At 63.0% G+C, this 21,358-nt stretch overlaps 1 protein-coding gene across 3 annotated transcripts; it reads left to right on the top strand.

Moving 5' to 3' along the window:
* The first annotated feature begins 59 nt into the window (after window positions 1–59).
* ZNF710 (zinc finger protein 710) lies at window positions 60–20,907 on the top strand. Of its 3 annotated transcripts, none has more exons than XM_041465004.1 (5): window positions 60–328; window positions 17,131–18,553; window positions 19,137–19,319; window positions 19,675–19,849; window positions 20,100–20,907. In XM_041465004.1, the coding sequence occupies exons 2-5, from the start codon at window positions 17,159–17,161 to the stop codon at window positions 20,270–20,272; spliced, it is 1,926 nt and encodes a 641-aa protein (XP_041320938.1). In that variant the 5' UTR covers window positions 60–328; window positions 17,131–17,158; the 3' UTR covers window positions 20,273–20,907. The 3 variants fall into 3 exon arrangements, with proteins under 3 accessions (XP_041320938.1, XP_041320935.1, XP_041320936.1); XM_041465001.1 differs by having other exon boundaries at window positions 19,128–19,319; XM_041465002.1 differs by lacking the exon at window positions 60–328 and adding an exon at window positions 2,141–2,180 and having other exon boundaries at window positions 19,128–19,319.
* Window positions 20,908–21,358: the final 451 nt, after the last annotated feature.

Below are 21,358 nucleotides of genomic sequence, written 5' to 3'. Positions count from 1 at the left end.
CCGCCGGGACCGGCGCCTCGCGCAGGGGGCGGGGCCATGCGTTAGGTCACGCCCACTTTTAAAGGGCCAGCGGCTCTGTCTGCCCGGAGGGCGCGTGGGCACCGGCAGGGGCAGAGCTCACCGGCCACTTCCCGATCCCGCTTCCCCCAGCGCGGGCACACACCGGCCAGGGTCCGCAACAGCGCCCTGCGCTGGGGAGTGTGAGAGCAGGGCGGGGCAATCCCGCGTGGCACCGGGCGCTATCCAGGGGCCCCTACTCGGAGGGCACGGGCCCGGCTCCTCGGGAGCGCCGGGCACGGCGCGGGACATGGAGGGCCGGCACAGAAGGGTCAGTGCGCGCCGCGCGGGGCGGGAGAACGGACGGGGAAAGGGCCGAGCCGCGGCGGGACCAGCGGCGGCACACCGTGCGTCCTGATTGGCTGGGGCGGCTGCGGCCTCGGGCCTTCTCCTTCTGATTGGCTGAGGCCGCAGCCTCATTAACCCGCGTTCTGATTGGCTGGCATGGCCGCATCCTCTTGAACCCGCGTTCTGGTTGGTTGAGGTGGCTGCATCCTTCTCAATCCGCGTCCTGATTGGCTGACGCGGACGGGCAGCGGCCGCCTGACAGCCGGCGGTGCCGGGGCTGGCCCGCTCCGGCTCCGGGTCCCGCTCCGGGTCCCGCTCCGGGTCACACGGTGCACCCCGCCCTGCGTCCCGCCCTGTTCCCCGCTCTGTGTCCCGCGCTGTGCCCCGCTTTGTTCCCCGCCCCGTGTCCCACCCGCGTCCTGCCCGGTGCCCCGCTCCGTGCCCCGCCAGGTGCCAGCTGCAGGCGGGGCCCCAGGCAGGGCACCCCGGGAGTGCAGAGCGGCGGGCCGCCCGTCGCTGCCGTCAGAACCGTGCACACTGCGGGCAGAGCCGTCTGCGCCACGTGCGGGGCGAGGCCGCGCCGGCCCTGGGCAGGGACGCGGCGCTTGGGGACCCCCGGGGACAGCGGGCGGCTCCGGGCCGGGCCGGCGGGCAGCAGCAGGAGTGACGGGGTGCCGGGCGGCCCGCAGACCGGCGGGGGGTGTGAGCACCGGCAGCGGCACAGAGCAGGGAGCTCAGTTTTCACCTCGAACACAAAAAAAGCCAAACGAGGAAAGCAGAAGTGAGCCCAGACAAAGGGCTGCGTGAGGAGACCACTCTGCTGCGGTTAGCCCGGCCGGCGCCACCTGCTCCCGTGGAGATGGGAGTCTCCCGACACACCGGCCGAATCACGGCTGCCTCGCATGCTCCTTCTTCTGCGGGGAGGAGACCCTCCTCCGCCTCCTCTTCTTCCTCCTCTACCTCCTCCTCTTCCTCCTCCCCCTCACCACGGGAGCCAAAGCCCGCAGATCCTTGGCTGTTGCCACCCCCTCTCCTTCCCGTGCCACATCTCCCCCACCCCTCCCTTTGGGGCCAGCCGCCCCCTGCCACCACATCCCACAGCCGCGTAACTCTCCCTCGGCCTCCTTGGGGGAGCCAGGAGCACCCCCTTTCCCAAACCCTCCAACTTCTGGGTCACCCGCTCCCCTTCCCTTCCCACGTCCCTTCTCACTCCCTCCTCTGGCCGCCTCCTGCCGCCCACCGTGGCCTCTCCCTCCGCCTCTTTGTGTCGGGTGAACAGCATCCCCCGAAACCCCTCCAATTCCTCTAACATCCCTAACTCCTGTCGTCCCGTTTTTGGGGCGAGAGGAGTCCTTGCCATCAATCCCTGCCAGCTTTTTGGGGTGCACACGACCGTTCCCACCCCCATGGCGGAGGAGAGATGCCCAGCTGGATATGGGTGTCCCCAGAAGGTCACCCCCTCCTCGGCATCACTCCGTGGGGTCACAGCCCCCCAGAATGAGGGGAAGCTAGAGAATGACCCCTGTGCTGCTGCAGGGGACATCCTGCAGGGACAGCGTGGGCACAGGGACCGCTCCCACCCCCAGCCCCCCACCCTGGACCCCCCCAAACTGGCACGGAGCGCGGCCCCGCTCCGGTGGAAGGTGCTGCTGGGGCGGGGGGGCGGTTCGCGGTGGTCGGGCAAGTTGAGGAGGGGGAGGAAGATGAAGGGCGGGCGAGTTAGGAGGAGCTGCTTTGCATCCCTTCACGTCAGCCCTGCCTCATTCCCTCCTTCTTCCTTCCTGCGCACCCAGCGCCGGGCCCGGAGCCGCCGCCGCCGCCCCGAGGAGCCGCCGGTGAGTGCTCAGGGGCCCCCCGCGCCCCTAAAGCGCAGCCCCCGCCCCGCTTCCCGCGGGGTACGGCGGCGGGGACCCCGCGCTGTCGCCGCCTCCCTGCCCGCGCCGGCGACGCGGAGCGATGGCGGCGGGAGGAGCGGGGCGGGCCGGGGTCCCGGCTCCGTGCCGGGGCCGCCCCTCCCGGTGAACCCCCCAGAACTTTCCCCGTGGCCGAGCGCAAACTTTCTCGGCCGGGAAAGTTGCGGGGAGGCGCGGGGCGGGTCCCTGACCTGTTGCGGGCGGGGGTCGCGGGCGGAGGGACCCGCGGCGGGCGCGACCCCGGCCCGAGCATCCCTCTGGCCGCGGGTCCGCTCCCCGCGCCCTGCCCCGAGCCCCGGCGGTTTCCCGGTGTTTGCCAGCGGCCGGCGGGAGGGGTCCGGGGGGGTGCCCATGCTGGCGGCGGCAGAGCGCTCCGGGAGCGCGGGGTGACTGCGGGCTGCTCCCGCAGCAGGCGGGTCCCGCTCCACCTGCAGTCCGGAACAGCCCGGGTGGGACCGGGTGGGACCGTGGGGGCTCCCTGGGCACCGGGGGCCTTTGAGTTCTGCAGCCCAGCAAGGGACCGAGGGGAGCCGTGTGAAAGCCCTCCGGAGCTCTGGTCATAACAGGGTGTAATGGAGAAATTAGTTATAATGGATTAATTAGTCAAGCATTAGGATTTTTCTTGTGAGCAGCTGTGTAGGAGGAGAAGGGTGACCGGGGGGAACAGGGGCAGCCCAGAGCCTGACCTGCACCAGACTGGAGCCTGGCCCCACCTGCTGCAAAGCCTGCAGCTCCATCAGCTCGCACACCCCACACGCTGCTCCCGTGCCCCACACCTCTGTCCTGTGTCCCGTGCCTCGCTCTGTTCCCCACACCGTGCCCCAGGCTTGCCTCGGTCACTCCCCTGGCCCAGGTTTAGCCGAGCTGTGGATCCAAGTGGTTCCCACACGGCGCAGCTGGACCCTGAGGGTGCTCAGGCTGGCCCCAGGATTAAACAAATGCATCCTGGCTTGGAGGTCACGGGGAGACACCAGCCTCAGCATCACAGCCCGTGAGAGAGAGGCTGCCTGCACTCCTTCATTTCACAGTTGGTTATTCCTGGTGGAGAGGGCAGCTCCAGCCCAGTCTCTGGGGGCTGCCAGGCCAGAGCCGTGCGGGGATGAGGGGTAGCCTTGTGTCAAGGGGGCTTCCTGCTGGGTTTGTTGCCCCCTGCCACCCGCTCCCAGGTTTGGTTTCCCGAGCCCCATCATGCCCCTGGCCCATGGAGTCCACCTGTCTGGGCTCAGGTGCCAGCTCCTGGGGTGCCCCAAATACCTGTTTAGGGCACGTGTGCCACAGAGGGGGAGCAGTGGGGCTGGAGGAATGCTGCAGGATGGGATGGGATGGGATGGGATGGGATGGGATGGGATGGGATGGGATGGAGCTGCAGGATGGGATGGGATGGGATGGGATGGGATGGGATGGGATGGGATGGGATGGATGGGATGGGATGGGATGGGATGGGATGGGATGGATGGGATGGATGGGATGTGCCAGCAGTGCCCCGTCCCATCCTCTGTGGTGCTGTGGCTGGAGTCCTCAGGGTGAGTCATGCCCTTCCCAAGGGCCTTGGCCTTGGGGACAGACACCATGATCAGTGGCAAGTGTTCTCCTTGGTTCCTCTGTCCCACATTTTCTCCTCAGCCCCTGCACACCCTCCTCTTCTCCCTCACCCTGGAAGTGGCTGTGGGTCGAGTGGGGTTGGTGTGGGAGAAGACCTGGCACAGCCCAGTCCCAGCATGGCTTTCCCTCAATCCCAGTTTCTGCCCAAAGCACAGTGAAATGTGGCACGTCAGAGGGGAAGGAGGTGCTCCTGCTGAGCTGTGGAAGAAGGTCTGTGTTCGTCTGTTTGGGGGTCTGTGTTTGGACTCAGGGAGGCTGCTCTGCTTGCCTGGCTGCAGCTTCAACAGAGGGCTGTCCCCCAAAAGGGAACAAGGGATGATGAACTTTCTTTCCCAAACTTTAAATGAAAGGGGGGAAACACGTTTTTGACTTTTCCTGGCCCTTCCTTGCAGCTGTCCATCTGTCGTTTGAGTGACAGTTGAGTATTTCTAGTGAAAATTAACAGGAACAGTATGTCAGCACCTGTGGGCAGCCCTGCAGTGTCCCTGTGCTGTCACCTCCTGGTCCTCAGAGTGTTTGGACAATGCTCCCTGCGGTGTCACAATTTTCAGTTAAAGTGACCAGTGTCTGGGTGCTCTGTTGTGCAGAGCAAAGACAAACTTGCGGAAAGTTCACGTCAATCTTCTGCAGACTGGCTCCAGGGATGCTGGGGAGCAGCGTGGCTGCGAGAGGCAGGGAGCTCTGGTAGGACAGGGTACATCTTGTGGCCCTGGAGATTCACCACCAGGTTGCTCCAAGCCCCCTCCAGCTGGACTGACAGGGATGGGGCAGCCACAGCTTCTCTGGGCAACCTGTGACCATTCCCTGCCCTCTGCCAGTCCGGTGCCATTCTTCCTGGCACTCCAGGTCCTTGTCCAAAGCCCCTTCAGGCCCTGGCAGGAGCCCTGAGGTCGTTGTGCAGAGCCTGGCCGGGCAGGGCTTGGCAGGGAGCAGGGCTGGGCAGCGCGGGCAGGGGGCAGGAAGCAGCACAGGGCCCTGCTCATTGTTTTACTTCCACTTCTGCTCCGTGCCCGGGCAGGGCACACCCCGTGCTGTGCTTGGAGCTGCAGAACAGGAATTTCCTGGGGACCGTGGGTGGGAGCCGCGAGCAGCCAGGGTGGGCGGCGAGGGGCTGCTCCGAGGGGCTGCTCCTGCCTGCACGGAGCCCTCGCTGTCCCCCGGGTCCCCCCGGCACAGCTGGGATGGCCCCCCACCATCAGACCACAGCAGGCTGGAGCCCGCGTCCTGCCCGTGCTGGGGTGGCCTGGACAAGGAGAACAGGGGGAGGAAGGACAGGCAGAGCTTCCAGAGGAAGAGTGCTCACCACTGCCTCTAAATTTATCTTTCCTGTTTCTCAGCAGCAGCAGCAGCATTGTCTCATGCCCGTTCTCTGTGGTGTCAGGCCCTTCTCCCCTCTCTGCCTCTCTCCTGGCACCCTGTCCCTCACCGTGTTATCCCGGTTTAACCAGCTCTGTCTCTCCCCTTCTTTCACTTTCAAGTGTTAATCCTGGTGTGCTCCTGGCTGCTTCTCCCTTCCCTCACCTCCGGTCTGTTCCACACCCACCATCCCAGAGCCCTCCCCATGTCCCGCAGCACCAGCCCCTGGCTCGGGGGTTAAACTGGGCACTGGGTGGTTTCCAGTTCCTCTGGGCCCACGACTGGAATCCATGAGCAAGCTGGAGAACAGGCAGCAGGTTTCCCTTTGTCCAACCCATGATGGGCTGCTCTGAAGGGTGAGCTTCTCCTTGGAGCCATGGAACCGTTTTGGTTTGGCAAGACCTTTGAGATCACAGAAGCCTCAGGGCAGCCTGGCCTGCTCATCCCAAGCTCCCCAAGAGATGCTGCAGTGACCAGGCAGGTCAGGGACACCCTGGACTGGCTGGGGGGACCAGGGACACCCTGGACTGGCTGGGTGGATTGGGGATGCCCAGGACCAGCCTGGCTGGTGGCTGCTGTTGGAAAGAATTGTTTTTGAGGTTAGGATGGATGTTCCAGGGAGCTGCTTCCCTTCCCAGTCAGTGCCCAGGGATTGTGAGGGTCTCCTTCCTCACAAAGGACTTTCCACTCTGAATCCTGACCCTGCTCCCATCCAAAATGTAGGCATCTTAAACTCCCAACCCAAACACCTCCCTGCTCCATGGCAGTCAATTCTTTGTCAGTTTTTTGAGCCTGCTGAGAGCTGCCCTTGCCGGGCACAGGCTGCCCTGCCCTGCTGGCTCTGCCCTCGGCTTTGCTGCAGGGCCATCAGTTTGTCCTTGCTGTGGCCATTCTGTGCTGGCTGTGCACAAAGTCTCCAGCCCTGGAAGTGTTCAAATGCTGTGTGGACGTGGCACCTGGGGACGTGTTTTAGTGGTGGCCTTGGCAGTGCTGGGGAGCGGTTGGACTGCACAGTCTCAGAGGGTTTTTCAGCCCTAGTGATTCCATGATTCCAGCCCCCTCACACCTGCCCTGTGAGCTAATGTCCCTCAGAGGAGCTCTGACCTCGGGCCAGGAGTGCCCTCTGGAGAAAAGATGTTTTCCCAGAGGGAGAGCCGTGGGCAGAGCTGGACGAGTCTCCCCCCTCAGAGCTCTGGGTCTCTGCTGAGCCCCTTCCCATCCCACCCTGCAGAGCCCGGCTGGGCCATCCCCCCCGGGAGCTGCCCGGATTAGGGGGCTCCCGTGGGCTGCTTTGGCTATGTGGTTATCAACGAGGGACACGCAGAAGGAGGTTATTTCAACAGCTGAGTACTGTGTGTGTTCATGGCTCTTCTGGCCGTGCACTAAGTACAGGGGTTGTGGAGGTTGGGGTGAGAACGGGGAGGGCAAGTGGTACAGGGTGAGCCAGAGCTGCCAGAACCAAGGCAGAGACAGCCCAGCCTCACTGAGACCTTGGGAAATATTAATTAGGATGAGCAAGTGGTGCAGATATCCCCACCCTCCTGCTCGTGAGCGGGATTTCCCACTGCATCTCCCTGCATCCCCCAGCCGCCCTGTCCGAGCAGTGTGTGCCAGGCAGGTGACCCAGCCCACAGTGCCCCCGGCAGCTCCCAGGCCAGCTTCACCCAGCATTTGTTTTCAGAAGCGTTTGTTTTCATTTTCAGAAGCATTTGTTTTCGTCCAGCTCTGTTTTCAGGAACAGGACAGCCCCGAGCTGCGGGGCCCGGGGCAGTGTCCCAGCGAGCTCCCGGGGTGCCAGCTTGTGTCTGTGTCACCTGTCCTGCCACTGACACACGGGACAGCAGTGCCAGACCCCGTTCTTCCAGCCCCTTTGCAAAGGATAAAGATGTGTATTTCTGTATAAAATCCTGGCCTCTGCCCAGAGCCAGGAGCACTGCAGGAGCTTTCACAGCACGATGAGACACAAAAGCACACGGGCAATAAGCAGGAATTGCGTTTCACCCTGGCCCTGTGACCTGGCAGCAGCGTGGCATCCCCAGGGCAGAGCTCTGCCTTCCCCCAGGAAAAGCAGCCGAGTCCTGTGCTGCTGTGGGTCTCCGAGGTGCTGGCACACAGGCAGGCTGTGGGGGCAGCAGGCACGGCTGGCTTGGGGCATGTGGGGAGATGTGTCTTCCACACCTGCCTTGGGTCAGTCCCGAGCTGGGAATTCATGAACTGCCACCACTTTGTCCTGTGCCTCCTGCTCCACCTGGCCCAGCCAGCCTCCCAAACACTCGTCCCTGACCTGCTCAGCTGTGCAGAAAAGGATCTGAAACGTTTCCCACCTTGGGGATCTGAAAGTAGAAGTGGTCTTGGCAGCTGCGCAGCTGGGTTTGTTCCTGTAATGGTGGGACACGTCAGAGGGCCTTGTTGTTGGAAAACTGGCAGTGGGACATCCCAGGCAGCCTGGTGCAGAGCCTGGTGTGGGTGCAAGGGGGCTCAGTGCTCCCCAGTTCCTGCCCATATCTCCTCCTGCCGTGGTGCAAAGCTCTGGTTCCCTCCCCTGCTTCACCTGGGGTCTGTGGGAAGTGCCACTCACTGGGTTTGGGACTGGCTGCCTGGGCTGAGCTCCACAGCCAGTTCCCTGTGCCAGAGGTGATTCCTGAGCTGGAGGTTGGTGTCCCCCGTGCAGGTTCAGCCGTGCCTCACTCACTGAGACCTTCCCCATGGCTGGGGCACGCCGCAGTCGCTGGTGCTGTGCTCAGGGGTGTCCCGGGGCTGTGGCACACAGGGGCAGTTTCTCCAAGGCAGAGCAGGCTCAGAGTCTGGAGCTGAGGGCACACACAGCACAAAGTGTCCCCTGCCCTGCAGCCCCTCGCCCTCCAGCACAGCCCTCCAGCAGACACACGCGTGCAGGATTACCCGGTTGAGTATTAATTATCACGCTCAAATTAGAGCCCCTCAGCCATGATTAACTCATTGCCCAGCCCTGCAGCAGGGGCAGCAGACGGGGGGTGGTGGCAGAGCCCAGCAGTGGCCAGCTGTGGGGGCACAGCAGCCCCTGGGCAGCCCCAGCCCTCCCTCGTGGCTGGGGTGAGCTGCAGCAGAGCAGTGGGGAGCTGTCTGTGCTGGGCTGGGGGCTCTGAGGGGCAGCAGCTGCCGGGGTGCAGCCTCGGGGGTGCTCCCCAGTGCCCGTGGGACACTGAGCAGCCACAGGAGCTATTCGCCCTCCTCACTGCCTTGGCTCTGCTGGGACACTGCTGGTGCCAGGAACGGGTCTGTGTTTCCATTTCTCTGTCCTCGCAGTCCAGCACAGGGCACAGCCTGGGGAGACAGGGACGGGCGGGCCCAGGAGCCACTGTCCTGCAGAGTGGATGGGCTCCACACAGGGGAGTATCAAAACTGGGCTGAAATTGTTCCCAGGCATGAGGGCAGCGATGCTCCTGATAACACCCTTAAGTGAGACCCTTCCCACTGTGGGGATCTTCCCTTGCAGCCAAGCAGCTCTTTCACGTCCTTTGTTCCCTTTGGGGTGACAGGCATTTGTACCATTTTGGGTTTTCCCCTTTCACAGCCAGCTGGGTTACACACACCAGGATTCCCGAGCTCCTCCTGCCTGTGTGTTGTCTCCTCAGACCTCTGGCCACGTTTATGGCCCTGTCCTGAATCCCAGCAGTTTATGATTAACCCCAGGCCTGGGGGTGCTGAGCAGGAGCTGTGTCCAGCAGGAGGGATGCCACAGGGGCTCAGGATGCTCCTCTCACCCTCAGCCTGGGCTGCTTTGGGGTCGGATGGGATCACACCTGGTCTCTGCAGGACACCAGGCTGCCTGTAGCCTCTGTCCCAGAGGACCTGCTGTCCTGGTGGGCTCCATCCCTCTGGGTGTCAGCCCCCTTTGTCCCCCACCCCAGCGCCGCTCTGGCCCTGCCCCTTGGTTCATCTGGGGCTGTCTGGGCACTTTGGTCCATCTCCACACGCGGGGCTCTGTTTACCCCTGCCCCTGCTGAGGATGCCAGAGGCACAGGGGCAGTGCTGGCACTCACAGACCCGGGCAGAAGCCCCGCTGGGCCCTTCCAGGCACGGCTGGGTGCTGGCAGGTTTGGGACCTGCAGAGCAAAGGGGGCTGCACGCACCCTTTGCCCTCTGCTCCCTGCAGGACCCAGCACAGCACCAGCCCCCGGGCTTGCCTCTGCCACAGCCACGCCTGATCTTTCCCTGCAAGCTTTGGGGGGTTGACCTGAATGCACACTTGCTTGGGGTGTTTGCTCCTTCATTTTCCAGAGGAGCAGTGAGGAGGTGAAGGTGGTCCCGTTGCTGGGTCCTTTTCCTTTCTGTCCCCATCTGTGTGTGAGTGCTGGGAACGGGTTTGCCAGCGCCTCGGCGCCTTTCAGGGTCTTCGCAAAGAGCAGATTTATTTTCTGCTATGCTGAGAATTAGCTCCCCTTTCTTCCTCTTCCCTCTGCCCCCGCTGGAAAGAGAGAGAATGCAGGGAAGAAGAAAGGATTTCCATCGCGGCGGTGATTGGCACAGCCCTGAATGAGAGGTCATTCCAGCCGGCTCTTTCTTTTCAGGGCCCTTTTTTCCTGCTCCCTGTATTCAGGCTGGCAGCATTCTTTCTTTTCAAAGCTCCTCTGTCTGTCTCTCTCTTCCCCCTCCTTTATTTTTCATCCCTTTTCTTTACTTTTGCTGTCTTTTCATTCTGTTTTTCTCCACCCCCTTGGGGCTCCATTTTTTTCTTTCCCTTTTCCTCTATTCAGTTCCTTTTTTTCTTCTCGCATCTCTTTTGAATAGCTCGGCTATTTTCGGAGAGGAAAGGGACTGTGCCGGGGAGAAGCCGTTACAGCAAGGAGGAACTTGAAAGTCTTTTCTTTCCCTGTTTATTTCATTTAAAAGCAAAAATTGTTTTCCAAGGCAGAGCGAGGGTTCAGTGTGGAGCCTCTGAAGGCAGGCTGGGACAGCAGCAGGGCTGGGGCCGTCCCTGCTCCTGGCAGAACCCATTTTCTCCTGGTCCCAAACCTCTGGCAAACCCCTGGAGCACCGGCGCTCTGGGGTGGGTGCTGCCAGAGGGGTCCAGGCACAGCAGCCCCTCTCGCTCAGCTCACCCTCACCAGTTACCTGGTTTAGAGGCTGTTCCTGCCTCTGGGCTCAGAGCAGCAGCATTTTTGGGGATGAGGTGAATCTCTGAAGGCAGCTCCCGGACCTCTGCTGCAGCACACACCTGCATGCACAGGGGTGGGAGTGGAGGGGGTGTTGGTTCCAGAGGGGAGTGGGGGGCTCACGCAGGGAGCCCCTGAGGACACGTGGGATGTGCCAGGTGTGCAGGTGCCAGGTGTGCAGGTGCCAGGTGTGCAGGTGCCAGGTGTGCAGGTGCCAGGTGTGCAGGTGCCCAGTGCAGTCACTGCGCTCAGAGGGACGCGGGGTGCAGGATCAGCCCTTCCCCAGAGGAGTGGCAGGAAGGGTCTCACACCTCCTCAAGCCCGGGGGTCCCGTGGCTCTGAGGAAAGCCCTCGCTCAGCAGGTGAGGCTGGGCCCTTCACTGCTCCAGGTGCCACCAGAGCTCGGCTGGCTGTCACTGCTGCCCTGCTCCTGGAGGGCAGAAGGGCTGGAAGAGCAGGCCTGAAGCATGACCAGTTTGCTCTGCAGATTGAGGGAGGAGATGTTGAGCCCGGTGCCACCGCAACAGGAGCTCCTTGGGAAGGCAGGTGGGGCCAAGAAGAATCCCCTTCCAAAGTGCTCCCTGCCTGGGCAGCACTCTGGGCATGAACCACTGGTGGCTTTGTGCAGCTTCAGTGGGGCTGTGGTGTGGTTTTGGTGCAGCTTTGGTGAGGTTTTGGTGTGGTTTTGGTGCAGCTTTGGTGAGGTTTTGGTGTGGTTTTGGTGCAGCTTTGGCTGCTCACAGACCACGCCTGGCTGGAGCAGGGCGCTGGCTCCAGCCTTTGCTCTGGCTCAGCCCATACCCAGTCCCCTAAAGACCCCTCCCCAGGGCAGGGACAGTGCTGGTGGCCACGGGCCTGCTCCGCTGGCCTCCTGGCTGTGCCACAACACAGGAGCTCCGTGGAGGTGACCCCGAGGCAGGGCCAGGCTGCCTGCCCCTTCCACTGGCCCCAGAGCTGGGAGCAGCCTGCCTTCCTCCCCTCTTTCCCTCACCCCCACGCCCAAATGGATGCAATCAGGGCTCTGGTTTTCAGGAAACACCTTTTCCACATGCATTGTAGTCTCCCCTTGTTTTGCTGTACCTCTGTGGCACAGGAGCTGCTGACTTCTCTGCTGGCTGTGTTAGGACCATGGAGTGATGGAATCCCAGACCTGGAGGGACCTCAGGGATCACCCGGTCCCATCTTTTCTGGGAGAAGTCCAGGCCAGACAGGAGGGGCTGCAGGTCAGGGCTGCCCGGTGCTGGAGGAGGGTGGCAGGGCACTGTCACCCCACTGTCCTCGGCCAAGAGGCACTTTGGGGCGTGGGCAGGGGCTGTGCCAGGCTGCGGAGGGCGGGAGCGGGGCCAGGGCCCCGTGGTTAATTAAACAGATCATTTCTTTAAAGTGAGATTCAAATAATTGTAACCCTGAGATAGAGAAGGCATTGGAGGAGATGAAATGGGAGAGGGAGAGAAAGGAAGCAAAGGACAGAGGTTCAGAATGGAGAGGGAGATTAGGAGAGAGATGAAAGAGAGAGGAGAAAGATAAGAGGGAGAGAGGGGACAGATCTCGGCGCGAGATGGGCGTTGCCAGGGAAACGGGAAGAATGAGGGAGCAACTGGAGGGATGGAGGAGCAGAGGATACTGGGGGTGGGGAGCGAGGGATGGAGAGCAGAGGGATGGAGAGCAGAGGGATGGAGAGCAGGGGGATGGAGAGCAGAGGGATGGAGAGCAGGGGGATGGAGAGCAGGGGGATGGAGAGCAGGGGGATGGAGGAGCAGGGGGATGGAGAGCAGGGGGATGGAGAGCAGGGGGATGGAGGAGCAGGGGGATGGAGAGCAGAGGGATGGAGAGCAGGGGGATGGAGGAGCAGAGGGATGGAGAGCAGAGGGATGGAGAGCAGGGGGATGGAGAGCAGAGGGATAAAGCCTCAGTGTCAGAAGGAGGAAAAGGGGGATTTCCAGCAGAAGAGGAAGCAGGAGTGGCATGTCACAGCTCAGCACAGGTGCCTGTGTGCTGGGAAGAGCATTTGGGATGGCAGCTCTGTCCCTCAGCTGTTGCTGTCCGAGCCTGACCCGCTCACCCCAGGTGCCAGGGCTGGATCCCAGGTCCCTGGGCAGATAATCAGGAACCAGGCAGCTCTGTGCTCATCACGCTTTGTTCTGCAGCACTGGTAGCCTCTGGTTATTTGAAACCATTCCCTGTTCCCTCCCAGTCAGAGTTTGCCAATAACCATACATTTTCAAAGGGTAAATATTTCCCTCTGACTGATGGACACGGCGATCAGAGTGAGAATATCCCAGTTCTGTGGAATGCTTTCAGAGGAAAAGCCCCTGAAGGGGCTGGGATTGCTCTGATAACCCCCTCTCCTCCATGAGCCCTTGTCTCTCCCAGGACCTCACTTTCCCCAACTTGGTTTTCCACCTGCTCTTACTAAAAACATTATCAATATCCCTCTGCAAACCCCAGGGTGTGTCCTCTGTTTGGTGAAGCCAAAGCCCCCAGGGACTGCTCTCCCTGCACCCAGAAGCACTTCAGTGGCACTGTGATGTCACGTCTGTCACTCTCTGAGCCCCTGACAGTGGAGGTTTCTTTTTTCTGGAGAAGTTTTCCTTAAAACAAAAGTTTTCCTTTAAAAATGTAGTTTGACAGGATCTGGTGTGGAGACACCGAGTGAATTTAAACAGGTATTTGTTTTCTGTGGCTCCTGCCCGTTTCTCAGAGCTTTGGCTCATTGCTACAGCAGTTCCTCTGTATCAGGGTCAGTTCTGGGGCAAGAAGTGCCAGATTTGGTTCTGCCACGGTGTGTGGAGCCACTCTGTGGGTCAGCCCCTGGCACACACCACCAACACAGAGCCAGGGCCGGCAGTGCAGCCAAGGTGACCCCCAGATCCTTGGGCTGGTGCAGGACAGACATGCTGGGTCAGGTTTAAGAATAATTTTGGTTGTGATTTTCAGGAAAACAACATTTTTCTTTTCAAAATTGTGGGGGGTTGAGCAGCTTTATGTGAAATCTGCAGGCAAGATGAAAGCCTGTTTTCCCCTTTATTAAATTTAAATGAAGGCTGCTTTTGAGAAAGAAAGGAAAATAAAATCAAAGGTTTTCTCACAAATATCAGATCCATTATCAGCCATTTTCTGGTAAAAAGTCTTGAACAGTTTTACTCCCCCCTTCCCCAGTGAGAACCCCAAATGCCCAGGGTCTCACTTTGTCCTGAGGCTCGACCCTGTGCCTCGGGAGCTTTTCCCCTAAGGTCTGCACCTCACACCTGTCCCCAGGAAACCTCGCAGGACGCCCAGGCGCTGGGAGCAGAGGGGCTGCAGAAGGGTCCTGCAGAGAGCCCTGCAGCGGGGCTAGCAGGAGCAAGTGCTGAATGCCCTGTTTCCCGAGGCACCGGGCCTGCCTGGGAGCCCGTGCAGGGCCAGGTGGGTCACACTGCTGCAGGTGCCAGCTGGGCCTGGCACTGCCCGCGTGGCTGCCCTCACCCCAGGGGCTGAGCTGGGACACAGCCCTGGCAGCAGCCTGGGCTCCCTGGGACAGCTCAGGAGTAAATCAATCCCCAAACCCTTTGGATTTTGGGTACCTGGGCGTCCCTTCCCTGCAGCAATGTCTGGGGAGTGCTGCTGCTGAGGGGACTGGGAATGGAGCCAGTGGCAAACAGGGGTCACTGACACCTCCGTGGAGGCTGGGGCAGCTGGGGCCGTGCTCCCTCCGGGGCCGTGCCTTGCTTGGCTCTGGGGGCGTGGGTGCTCCTTTCAGGGGTTGCAGGCAAACCTGGGGGCGCAAAGGTGAGGCTGCTGCGGACCAGATGAAATGTTTCCGTGCTGCCCAGCTGAGGATTCACGGGGCTCTTGTCTCTAGAGTGGTGGTGCTGGCCGAGGGGCTGCGTGGGTGGCACAGGGGCTGGGCAGGTGGGTGAAACCGAGGGAGGTAAAACAGCAAAGGGAAGGGAAACGTGTCCACAGACACGGCACTGGTGGTTGGAAAATCTGAATCCAGCAAGGAATGTGCTGGGAGTGGAGAACCTGTTGTGCAGATGCTGCTGCCACAGGGACCCAGTGAGAAGTATTTGGGGAGCTAATCATGGAGCAAGAGAGGGAAATGGAAGTGAAATTGCACAAAGAAGTGAAAGCCATGAAAAAAGCCTACTGTAAGCGAGCAGGTGGTGAGTGAGGAGCTGGTGGAGGCTCTGAGGGGAGCAGCCAGGGCAGGGTCTGCAGGATGTGCCAGGACAGAGCCTGCGTCTTCCCAGATGAGTTGGGAAACATGGGAGGAGAGATTGCACCAAAACTAAACCTCGGAGTGGGAGGAAAAATGAAGAAAGAACCCCAAATTTCACAACCCCAAAGAGTCAGGGAGAGCAGGCACTGCTGGCCCAGGTGCATCCACCCTGCCGAGCTGGCCAGGGGGAGGTGGATGAGTGGACTGGGGGCCACTGGCAGAGGGGACACTGCAGGCGTGTCCGTGTGACCCCAGCTGGGACCAGGGTGGCAGGCGAGGGTAAAGGAGCCCGAGGGACCCGAGCCTGGCGCGAAGGGCTGGCCTTGAAACCGACAGGTTATTCAGGCTGCAGGAGGGCTTGGTTCCAGCAGCGGCACCGGAGGGGCCCTGAGCGTGGGGGTGCAAGCCTGCGGGTGCAGCCGCAGCTCCGGGCTGGGCAGAGGAGGGGCTGGGGGAGCTCTCGTGTCCTGCTGGGCACAGCAGCCCGTGCAGCCCCGGCCCTGGCCGGGCTGGCTGCGGGCAGGCGCTGGCAGCGCTGCGGGGTCGCGGGGAGCTGCAATGCGTGACCCCAGCTGGCGTGGCAGTGCATTGGGAAATGGTGTTTCCAGCCGCCCTGGCGAGTCCCGGGGCGCGAACGGGGAAGTGAGAGCGGGAAGCGGAGCAGCTGCCGAGCCCCGTTCCGCTCCCGGGCGCTGCCGGCGCGGCTCCGGGCGGACCTGCCGCGGCACCGGCTCCGGGCGCCAGCCGCACGGGCACGCAGGTTTGTGCGGCGCGGGGCTTCGCTTTCCTGCCGAGCCCGCAGCTCGGCCCCTTCCCCAGCGCAGGAACCCACGGCCGCTTTCCCCTAAACGCCTCTCTTTTGGGGTGCTCGTGAGATTCTCCGGTGCCGGCCTGGGGAACGTGGGTGCGCTGTTCCTGTCTCGTGGGGTTGTTTTGGGGGGCAGAGACCAGCGCCGTGCTGGGGGCCACTGACCCCGCTGCCACGCTGGGCTCGTGGGGACAGAGCTGGGTCCCCGTCCCGTGTCCCCTCTCCTCTGCTGCGAGGGCAGCTCAGGGTCCCTCGGGAGGGGGTCCCAGCTCAGGGCCCCTCGGAAGGGGGTCCCAACTCAGGTCCCCACGGGAGGGGGTCCCAGCTCAGGGCCCCACGGAAGGGGGTCCCAACTCAGGGCCCCTCGGTACGGGGTCCCAGCCGGCGGGGTGCGGCCTGGGGCTGTTCGTGCACGCCCCCCTCACTGATCCCCCTTCTTCCTCCCAGCCCTCCTCCTCTTCCCGCCGCCGCCCTCCCCCACTCCTTGCTTTGTTTCGCTGCCTCCGCACTAGTCCTCGCCTCATCCCCTTCCTTCTCCTCCTTCTCCCACCCCCATCCTCTTCCTCTCCGTCTCCTCCCTGCCGCCCTCCGCTGCGCTCTGTCCTACCCGCAGGGGCAGCGCTGCCCGGGCGGTCGGGGTCTCGGCCCAGCCCTTCCCTGGCCCCTCAGGCCGGGCAGGGTCCCCTCACGGGCCCCCTCGGAGCCCGGGCCGAGAGCCGCCGGTGCTGTGGCCAGCGCCAGCCCCGTGTGGCCCAGCGGATGGCAGGGAGCCGGGCAGGGACCCGCTCCCACACGTGTCTGCGGTGGGGCAGCCAAGCCCCTGTGCTTGGTGTTGCCCCCCTTCTCTGACTTTTCTTACGCTGGTTTTGACCTGCCCCACCATCCCAGCCCCTGCCCCATCCCGCGCCCCGTGTTGTGGCTGGTGTCTGGGGGCGCAGGGCAGTGCCATGGGGGGACACTGCCATGGGGCAGGAGCAGGCAGCTGCCTGCAGCACAGAGAGAGAGGCCGATGTCCCCGGCCATGCTCAGTGTCCCTCTGGCCGACCTGCCTGCAGGGATCATGCCCAGCACTGTGGGGTTTCCCTTCTCCACAGTGGAGGTTCATCCCACCGTCTCCTCGGGTTCTCCTGGGACTGTGACAGGATCTGGCTCAGAATTTATCCCTGTTTCACCTCCCCCGCAAGATTTCTTTGTTGTAGCTGCAGGAATAATTGTGTTTGGGAGAAGACTCCTTCGGCAGGAGGAAGCGGCAGCCCTGGCTGTCCCCGCTGGGGAGGGTGCTGTGCTGGTGCTGGGAGCCCCAGGGCGAGTGTGCCGGCCACCAGGGCTGAGCCAGCGCAGCTGTGCCTGTGCCAGCCCCACTGCCAGGCAGGCTGTGTCCTGCTGGGTCCGGGCCCCGTCCGTGCTCCCCGTGCTGCTCCTGCCCGAGCTCAGAGCCGCACTCAGCTGTGACCAGTTCCCAAACTGCTGGGCTCTTGTTCTCTGGAGTCACTCTAGGAGCCTGAGGGCATGCAAGCAGCCAGACTAATAGCCCATCCAGAGAGGCTGACAGTGGGCAGGGATCCCAGCTTCCCCCCTCCCCAGCCCTACAGTGGAAACCCCTGGGGCCACTGTCCCCACATCCTGGGTGTGTGGTGCTGGGGACCCAGCTGGCATCCCTGGTGTCACTCTGGGTTCCCTGAGGAGGAGGTGGCGGCTGGGCTGAGCCCCTGAGGCGCAGTGTCTGTGGTGGGGAGTGCCAGGGGCTCAGGCCGTGTCTCTCCTCCTCAGCCATGACAGCGTAGGCCGGCGGCGAGAGATGGATCGGTTCAGCGAGTGCGGGACGCAGACGGACGCCGTGGTGGTGCTGTCCCTGGCACAGGCTGCTGTCCTGGGCCTGGTGTCCGACAATGAGCTGCTCGGGGCCACCGTCACCCCTACTGGCTTCTTCCCGGGGCTGGCCGGGGAGCAGCTGGACAACGCCACCGCGGAGCCGGGGGAGCCTGAGGGTGAGGAGCAGGCGCCTGGGGATGGGCAGGACGAGGACACCCTGGAAGCAGACTCCTCCCTGGAGAAGCACGCCCGGAGGAGGAAGAGGCCGCCCGTGAGGCTGATGCCCAAGGTCAAGAGTGAGAAGGCAGAGGTGGAGGCTGAGCCACCGTACAACGCGTCGGTCCCCGAGGACGAGGAGGGCGAGGGGCGGCACGGCCACGCGCCCCAGCCCCCAGAGCCCAGCCAGGAGGCGGCGGTGCAGAGCGGTGCCGTGAAGATGATCGACCTGGGCACCTTCAGCAGGAAGCCCCCCCGCCGCCTGCGGCACCTGCGCCGGCACCGGGAGCTGGAGGGCACCGAGCGCCGGCGCAGGGGCAGCGACCTGGCCGGCGGCACCGGGGGGGCCCCACAAACCGTGGGCACCTTCGAGGCGGGTGCCCCGTCCCCCGGTGAGGCGGAGGCCCCTGCGCCGGCATCCCCCGAGCAGGTGAAGAGCGAGCAGGGCTGTGGCTGGCAGGAGCCGGGGGAGCTGGAGGCGGCCGGCGGCACCAGCGAGCACAGCAGGAAGGCGCAGCTGGACCGGCTGGACATCAACGTGCAGATCGATGACTCCTACCTGGTGGAGGCAGGGGACCGCCAGAAGCGCTGGCAGTGCCGCATGTGCGAGAAGTCCTACACGTCCAAGTACAACCTGGTGACCCACATCCTGGGCCACAACGGCATCAAGCCCCACTCCTGCCCGCACTGCAACAAGCTGTTCAAGCAGCCCAGCCACCTGCAGACCCACCTGCTGACCCACCAGGGCACACGGCCCCACAAGTGCGGGGTGTGCAGCAAAGCCTTCACTCAGACCAGCCACCTGAAGCGGCACATGCTGCTGCACACCGACATCAAGCCCTACAGCTGCCGCTTCTGCGGGCGCGGCTTCGCCTACCCCAGCGAGCTGAAGGCGCACGAGGTGAAGCACGAGAGCGGGCGCTGCCACGTGTGCGTGGAGTGCGGGCTGGACTTCTCCACGCTCACCCAGCTGAAGCGGCACCTGGCCACGCACCAGGGCCCCACGCTCTACCAGTGCCTGGAGTGCAGCAAGTCCTTCCACTACCGCAGCCAGCTGCAGAACCACATGCTGAAGCACCAGAACGTCCGGCCCTTTGTCTGCACCGAGTGTGGGATGGAGTTCAGCCAGATCCACCACCTCAAGCAGCACTCGCTCACGCACAAGGTAGGGGCTCAGGGTCCTCTGGGGTGCTGCCCTCATTGTGCCCAGAGGAGATGTGCCAGCTCTGGGTGTGGGTGCTGGTGGAGAGGAGTGTCCCAGTGCCCGCAGTCTTGGGGGGAGGTGGGTGGTGCAGGTGGGCAGTAGCACCTGTGGCTGGCATTAGCTGGGGTCACTGACATGCGGTGAGGGGGTCCCTGGGACCCAGCCTCTACCCTTCTGGGGGTTCCCTTCCTTGGGGAGGGAGTTTCAGACCTGCTGCAGGGTAGCCTGGGGCCCCTGTCCGGGAGCTGTCAGAGCCCCTCTGGGCAGGCTGTGTGTGGGTGCTTGCCCTTTTCCTTGGGCTCATTAATGGGGAACAATTGGGCTGAGCCCCAGAGCAGAGCTGGCACTCAGCTGCACTTACAGAGCCTGTCCAGCCCCCACCCACAGCCCCTGCACGTTGCTGGGGTCTCAGATACACCCCATGATGTGCTCAGCACAAGGAGCCCATCCCTTGCCCATGGGGTCCCCTCCCCACTCTTGGCCCCCCTCGTGTGCCCCCGGTGCCCGGGGTCTGCCCAAGCTCTCCCCCCGGCAGGGCGTGAAGGAGTTCAAGTGCGAGGTGTGCGGGCGGGAGTTCACCCTGCAGGCCAACATGAAGCGGCACATGCTGATCCACACCAGCGTCCGGCCCTACCAGTGCCACATCTGCTTCAAGACCTTCGTGCAGAAGCAGACGCTCAAGACCCACATGATCGTGCACTCACCTGTGAAGCCCTTCAAGTGCAAGGTACCGGTGGGACTGGGGCTGGTGGAGCTGGGGCTGTGAGAGCACAGGTCCTGCTGTGCTGTGCCCAGAGGAATCTGGCCAGGCTGAGCCCTTGGGCATGGAAGCAGCTTTGTGATGCCTCCCCTGCTCGTTTGGGCATGCAATATCTGCTCCGAGCTGCGATGGGAGCATTGCTGCTGCTGCACACCGGGCGGGAGGAGGGAGGGAGCCCCACTGGTCTGGGCAGGAGCCAGGAGGGACTGCAGGAGGAGAGCAGCCCCGTTAGTCTTGGTGGAAGCCCCAGGGCACCCCGGGGCCAGGTGTGTGCTGCAGAGCCTTTGCCAGCTCGGGGTGACCGTGGGCTCGCTGCCGGCAGGTCTGCGGGAAGTCCTTCAACCGCATGTACAACCTGCTGGGCCACATGCACCTGCACGCCGGCAGCAAGCCCTTCAAGTGCCCCTACTGCTCCAGCAAGTTCAACCTGAAGGGCAACCTCAGCCGGCACATGAAGGTCAAGCACGGGGTGATGGACATCAGCCTGGACAGCCAAGGTGGGTCCCCAGCACGGGCTGGGCATCGTGACTGCCCCGCAGCCCTGGGAGCTGGGCTGGGCTGGGCTGGGCCGGGCTGGCTGTGCAAGGCTCACATCTTCTTACCCAAAAGCTGCCCTCCCAGGCAGCCCAGACTGAGCAGGGCTGTGGCTCCCGGGCAGTTCTGGGCTCCAAACCCAGGGAGGGGGGAGCTGCTGGCCCCAGCCCTCCCCACAGGTCCTTCACCGCGTGTCCCTGTGCTGACTCCTAGATGCCATGATGGAGCTGGCTGGGGCTGATCACACCGAGCTGGACGGCCAGCAGGAGATGGATGACTTCGAGGAGGAGAACTCTTACGGCTACGGGGCTGTGGGCAACCCCCCAGACGAGCACACGCTGGCCGAGCAGGCCATGAAGGAGATGGCCTACTACAACATGTTGTAGCCCAGGCTGGTGGGGCTGTGGGGGCTTGGTGGGGTTAAGAGAGGCTGAGGCACCCAGCCAGGCCCCCCAGAGCTGGAGGGATGGCTTCCACTGGGCTTGGGGAACACAGGCATGTCCAGAAGACTTTGCTGGACCTGCCTTGGCTCTGCTGCTGCCCCCCTGCTCCTGCCTGCACCCTGCACCTGGTGACTTGAAGCTGCAGGCAGGGGAGGCACGACCCAGCAGATCACTGAATGAGTAAGGATGGAAGGGGCTGCTGTGGAGCAAGATGATGAGCATCACTAATTATTCTACCTCCTGGGTCCCCCCTCTGTGCACAGGGGTTCCCCTGACGGGCAGAAGCCCCTGCCCGCATGAGGAGGTGGGTTTGCATTTCCCACTCACCCCGGGCTCTCACCCCTGTGTCAGGCCCTGGGATGCAGAACAGAGTATTTTCATAGAAGCTCAGGGTGCAGTCAGTGCCCACAGCTCTGGGTCTGGAGCTGCAGCCAGCGGTGGAGCCGGGGGAGGCAAACCCAGCCCAGCCCCAGCAAATGATGGTATTTTGAAAGTAATTTATTTTTTTCAGATGTGCCGCGTGGTTGGTTTTATCTTTTCACTGAGTTCAGTTCCCTTCAACCAATGTGCTTTGTAAACCCGTGTAAGCTGTGTGGTCTGTGTGGGGAGAGGGGGTTGCGAGGGGCTGAGCACCAGAGCGGGGTCCTGGGCAGAGGAACTGGCACCCCCTCCTTGCCCCCCGGCTGCTCTGGGCTGGAGGAAAAGGCTCTCGCTGGGGCAGCCTGTGAGGGGGGTTTGCCCCCTCCATGCCCAGGGAGGTGGCAGGGGAGCAGCTGGGGCAGTGCTGAGTCTGGCACCACTCTTCGGGCTCTTCACTCTCTGCTGGGGGGCAGAGGACTCACAGCACCCACAGCCTCACCCAGGAGCACCCAGAGCTGGGTCAGGTCCTGGCAGGCATCAGGACCTGGGCACCAGCCAGGGCACAGGGTCTGGGACACCTGTGCTGACCCCACACACCCTACACTTCGTGTCAGTGGCTGAGCAGCATCTGCCCCATCCCCAAAAGCCCTGGGCTGGCTCTGGGTGTGG

The sequence above is a fragment of the Pyrgilauda ruficollis genome, unplaced genomic scaffold, assembly GCF_017590135.1.
Source record: "Pyrgilauda ruficollis isolate IOZ18807 unplaced genomic scaffold, ASM1759013v1 scaffold186, whole genome shotgun sequence".
Classification (NCBI taxonomy): domain Eukaryota; kingdom Metazoa; phylum Chordata; class Aves; order Passeriformes; family Passeridae; genus Pyrgilauda; species Pyrgilauda ruficollis.
Note: the sequence above shows the minus strand (reverse complement) of the source record. Positions and strands in the feature narration are given on the sequence as shown.

Excerpts from the sequence above, each read along its gene's own strand:
- ZNF710 (XM_041465001.1), top strand. The coding sequence starts at position 17,159 with ATGGATCGGTTCAGCGAGTGCGGGACGCAGACGGACGCCGTGGTGGTG. Across the intron at positions 19,320-19,674 it reads TGAAGCCCTTCAAGTGCAAG|GTCTGCGGGAAGTCCTTCAA; the intron begins GTACCGGTGGGA and ends CGCTGCCGGCAG. Across the intron at positions 19,850-20,099 it reads CATCAGCCTGGACAGCCAAG|ATGCCATGATGGAGCTGGCT; the intron begins GTGGGTCCCCAG and ends GCTGACTCCTAG.